The following is a 5,180-nucleotide window of genomic DNA, read 5'->3' as shown; positions in this document are numbered from 1 at the left end:
GGGGAGGTGGGAGGCGGTGGGGGAGCCTGGGAAGAGCCAAGCGAGGGCTGGGAGGTTGGAGCCTGAAACGTGGAGATCGGGATTTAGAGACGCCAGACCCGGTGGAGACAAAGAGATGGGGGAGGGGAACGACCCGCAGACTCGGACCAGACCTCGGGCTGGGGCAGGAACACGGGGCAGGGACACGGGATTTCCGGAGACGGAGGGGAGCCGGTCAGCATGGGCCCCGCCCGTCTGAAGTCACGAGGGAGGAGACAGGCGGTGGCGAGAACAGGTGTGAAGACAGCTCGGGGTGCACAGGAGACCCACAGGCCGAGATAACGTGGGGACCCAGCACAGGCGTCAGGTAGCCCCCATCCTCCCCAGCAAGGGCAGGGGAGGGCCAGACGCGGAGGGCGCCCTGCTGGGCTCCGAGATTGTGGGGGGGGTCCCCGGCCCCGCCCGACTCCTCTTCCGTGCGTCAGCCCCGCCCGTTGTCCTGGAAACAGGCAGCTGCACAGCAACCAGAGTTGCTCACACCCGGTGTGGAGCCAGGCGGTTGCTCCAGGCAACGAGGTTCCCACGCCGCCTTCGCCCACTTCCGGTTCAATCTGGAACGGGCAGAAGTCGTTGAGATGCCTGGGGATGCCTTGGAGGGAGGGGCGTCCTATGGGAGGGAACTAGAACCCCAAAGCCTCACCCCGCTTGGTGTCGTGGGGAGGCTACGACTACAACTCCCAGCAGGCCCCAAAAGCAATGGTGCCAGGAGGTCTTGTAGTCCAGGACTCAGTGGATGCCGGGGTGGGAGTGGGCCCTAGGAGCTTGGGTGCCTTTGCAGCAAGGAGCCCGGGACCCTGACACCATGTTCCCAGAGCCCCCGACCCCCGGGCCTCCGGCTCCCGACACGCCTCCAGACTCCAGCCGCATCCACCAGGGTGCAGGTGAGCTGAGCCGACCCGGGTTGAGCCTGCCCAGAGCCCCTGACCTAGACAGGACCGAGGGGTGGGGGATGGGTCAGGCCAGGACTACAAGCTTGTCAGTCTGGACTGGAATTTGGAAGAACTGAAAAGAATGGAGCAGGTTAGGAAGGAACAGCAGAAGCAGATGAGGGGTGGGGCACGGAATGGAATCTGGGGTGGATGAATGGGAGGGTTCACCTCTCCCTTGTTTTACAGGCAGGGAAACGGGGGTCCAGAAAGGGGTAGGGCTTCTTCTAAAAGCAGCAGGCATTGAGCAGAAATGGGGGTGGAAAAGGCTTATTATTTGCTATATTATTATTTGCTAATAAGTAAGCAAAATAGCGTCAGCCTTGGTTAAGGTATCAACTAGCTTTTTAGGTGAGAGCAGTTGGAAGGAAAATATGGGCATAACGTAGAATGAATTTGGGGTGGGTGAGGCCAGGATTCCAGCTTCCACATGGAGTCCTGGCTGAACCAGCCAGCTGGCCTCCAGGGCCTCCATGCTGATCCCCTCCACTCCTCTGCAGTGCCACCCTGGGCCCTGGCCACCATCGTGCTGGTCTCAGGCCTCCTGGTCTTCAGCTGCTGTTTCTGTCTCTGCCGGAAGCGTTGTCAGAGGCGGATGGGCAAGAAAAACCAGGCACAAGCCCAGGTCCACCTTCAGGAAGTGAAGGAGCTGGGCCGGAGTTACATAGACAAGGTGTGGCTTGGCCCAGCCCCTCAACCCTTCCCTAGCTGCACCCTGCACGCTCAGCGGCCCAGTGGGTCTGTGCCCCTTGTGCCTCCCCCTAACTCAGCTTCCCGTGTGTTCAGCTCCCAACTGGACTCAAGTCCCTGGAGATGGGCCAGATCTAGTAGCTGTTCACAAGAGCTTCACGGTGTGGTGGGGGAGTCAAACACTCTCAGTGCTCATCAAAACAGGACATCGAAGGATGGCAGAGGGCACCCGACAGCCTAGAGCCGTGATGGCAAACCTTCTAAAGCTTTCAATGATAGTCCACTGCGGCACTGGCGTGGAGGGTCAGAGGAGGCTTTCTGGTAGGGGTGACTTCTGTAGTGAGACCCAAGGACAGTTACCCCAGGCCAAAGAGGACATTCAAGTCAAAGGGAGAGAGTGCACTGAATCTTGACATCGTTTTGGGATCAAAGAGTCATTTTTTATAATGGCTGGAAGAACAGTACAGCTTCCTGAGCCCTGGAATGGGGCACCTGTTCAGCTTAGCGCATCAGTAGCCATGTAATGAGGGCAAATGGGAGTTTGAGCAAGAAGGTCTTGAGCAAGAGGGGCAGTCCCCTCCCTATCCCTAAGCTCCCCTGTCCAAACACCATCTGCATCAGGTCACCCGCAGTATTTGTTGCATGTCTACTCTGGGTGGAATGTTGTACAGACCTATCAAATCAGAATTTTCTAAAGAAGTGACCCCCCATTTTGCCACAAGATTCAGGAATTCCAATTCACAATGAATCTTGAGAATTGATGGCCTGGGCTCAGGAGAAACCTTCTGCTTCTCTTGTTTTGCTTTAGAATGTGAAGGACACAGTAAATATGCCATTTCTCCTCCCCATTTTGTGGTGAGAGGATCACCAACCAATGTGGCAATTTGGACTCTGCCCTAATATATCCATTAGCATGCATAACGCCTTTTTTTGGTTTTGTTTTGTTTTTTGAGACAGGGTCTCACTATGTAGTTGAGACTGACTTGGAACTCACTATGTAGCCCAGGCTGGTCTCAAACTCACAGAAATCCTCTTGCCTCAGCCTCCTGAGTACTGGGATTACAGGTGTGCCACACCCAGCCATAATAGCCTTCTTCTACATCTTTCCTGTGGGCTCATGTTCTAGTCTAGGCATGATAAACACTGTATGCACCACTGTACCAATCCCCTGCCCATAGCAGACATCACTAATCAAACACTGATAAATCTTCTGCACCCGCTTCTAGTTCCTGTCAGTGGTAGACATCCCACTAATCAAACCATGACTCTGCTTAGCTTCCAAGTGATCAGGCATAGCTTTGGGAGCCTCTATAGCTTTGAGCCTGAAGGATGCTGCTGTCTGGAAGACTTCACCTGCCCTTGCCCCTGGCTCCCTAAGGTGCAGCCAGAAGTGGAGGAGCTGGAGCCCATGCCAGCTGGGCTAGGGCAGCAGGTAGCAGAGAAGCACGAGCTAGGACGACTGCAGTACTCGCTGGACTATGACTTCCAGAGTGGTCAGGTGGGTGTGAGGAGGGGCTGCTCCCCAGGGGAGGCCCTGGAAAGGTGGCTAAGATCAGGGTTCCTGAAACTGAGCCTGGGCACATACAGCTGCTGGTGGGCATCCTGCAAGCGGAGGGACTGGCGGCCTTGGACCTGGGTGGCTCCTCCGACCCCTACGTGCGGGTCTACCTGCTGCCAGACAAGCGGAGACGACATGACACCAAGGTGCATCGGCAGACATTAAACCCACACTTTGGGGAGACCTTCGCCTTCAAGGTGAGCACCTGGGGCTCCACAGCCTGCCTCCCCGCTTTGCGCTTTCCCTGGAGGTAGCCACCGCTCAGGGTGTCACCAGCCCTGGAGGCTATTATATTGGCCCCGGGGCTGTCCCTTAGGTACGACTGACCCTTGGGTCCTTGGTGTTCCCGTTCGGGTTCTGCTGACCCCCATGAATACTCGTGTTTCTCCACTAGCATTCCTGAACCCTCACTACCCATCTGAGTCTCTCACCGGAACCTACTCCCCTCTCTCTGACTTTCTACCCTTGCCTTGTTTCTCTTGATGCCACCAGGTCCCCTACGTGGAGCTGGGGGGCAGGGTGCTGGTCATGGCGGTATACGACTTCGACCGCTTCTCCCGCAATGATGCTATTGGGGAGGTGCGGGTCCCCATGAGCTCGGTGGACTTGGGGCGGCCAGTGCAGGCCTGGCAGGAGCTGCAGGCTGCTCCGAGGGAGGAGGTGAGCATGCGTGGCCCCGCCCATCCCTCCTTGAGGCCCCGCCCACCTCTACCTGGTGCCCCACCCACCCCTACTTGCCCAGCCCTACTCTGAGCCAATCAGATCGCCAGCACCTGCGATGGCCAGCTCCAGGAACTAGATTGGCACCTGGGTGCCTACCTCTGGCACCTCCCATTCCAAGGCTTGAGAAGGAAGGAAAGGGAGGAGAGGGCGGACAGTGATCTCTGGTCATGTGTCCCTCTCTGTCCTGTAGCTGGAGAAGCTAGGGGACATCTGCTTCTCTCTCCGCTACGTCCCCACGGCCGGGAAGCTCACTGTCATTGTCCTGGAGGCCAAAAACCTGAAGAAGATGGATGTAGGAGGACTGTCGGGTGCGTGGCAAGAGTGTGGGGTGGTCATGGAGGCTCTGGCCGGGAACCCCACAGCCTCTTGGCAGAGGGAGCCCCCGGCTGCCATGAGAGGGTACAGATTCTGTCTTGCACAGAGAGACTGAGGGGTGCGTGGGGTGCCTCGTGGCAGTCTGGAGGAAGGTCCCCATTCCTTCCCCTCCTGGGCCCTGAGGAGGAAGCTCTGAGACACCTCCTCCTCCCACCCAGATCCCTATGTCAAGGTCCACCTGCTGCAGGGGGGTAAAAAGGTGCGGAAGAAGAAGACTACCATCAAGAAGAACACGCTGAACCCCTACTACAACGAGGCGTTCAGCTTTGAGGTGTCCTGCGACCAAGTCCAGGTGAGCCGCCCACCCTGCTCCTGGGAAGGCACAGGGACTTGAGCACCCCTAGAAGCTGGGTCCTGGGCCCAACACCTGATCTCTGCTTCCTCTGGTGGGGGTCAGAAAGCCCGGCCCCTGTGAGGAAGGGATCTTCTAAACTTGGGCTTAGGAAATCAGGCGAGGTGGCTCAGGAAGAGTTTCTAAGACCAAGAGGCTTCCCGGTTCCTTCCAGGACAGGGCCCTATAGCCCTGACAGGCTGGGCCCAGCACCCAGGCAGGAGCTCTGTCAGAGCTGCTCCCTGAGGAGCCCTGACAGCGCCTCAGCAGTGCCGGGCACCCATCTCCTTGGAAGTGTTTCAGAGCCCGGGACTGTCACGAGAGGCCTTGTGTTGGAGCCTCAGCCCTGCCAAAAAGAAAAAAATCCGCTTAGAGGACGATCTCCAGAGCGCCTTCTCACTGCAGGGCTCTTCCCCCTCACAGAGGGTGCCCTTCGGTGGCCCTCCCTCACGCCCTCCTTTCTCCTCTTCCCACACCCGCCCCAGAAGGTGCAAGTGGAGCTGACCGTGCTGGACTACGACAAGCTGGGCAAAAACGA

At 57.9% G+C, this 5,180-nt stretch overlaps 1 protein-coding gene across 1 annotated transcript; it reads left to right on the top strand.

Annotated features, from left to right (window-relative positions):
- Positions 1 to 6: 6 nt before the first annotated feature.
- On the top strand, positions 7 to 5,178 carry Syt5 (synaptotagmin 5; the record flags this gene model as incomplete). Its single annotated transcript, XM_019206484.1, has 9 exons — positions 7 to 346; positions 818 to 920; positions 1,466 to 1,638; positions 3,034 to 3,153; positions 3,243 to 3,410; positions 3,706 to 3,873; positions 4,127 to 4,244; positions 4,470 to 4,603; positions 5,128 to 5,178. Coding segments are annotated over exons 2-9 (1,011 nt in total), but the record flags the coding sequence as incomplete, so codon positions are not given.
- Between the last annotated feature and the right edge of the window lie 2 nt (positions 5,179 to 5,180).

Source organism: Fukomys damarensis, unplaced genomic scaffold (assembly GCF_012274545.1).
Source record: "Fukomys damarensis isolate Sample0158 unplaced genomic scaffold, DMR_v1.0_HiC HiC_scaffold_19, whole genome shotgun sequence".
NCBI lineage: Eukaryota > Metazoa > Chordata > Mammalia > Rodentia > Bathyergidae > Fukomys > Fukomys damarensis.
The sequence above is the reverse complement of the archived record's forward strand: the minus strand, read 5'-3'. Positions and strand labels throughout refer to the sequence as shown.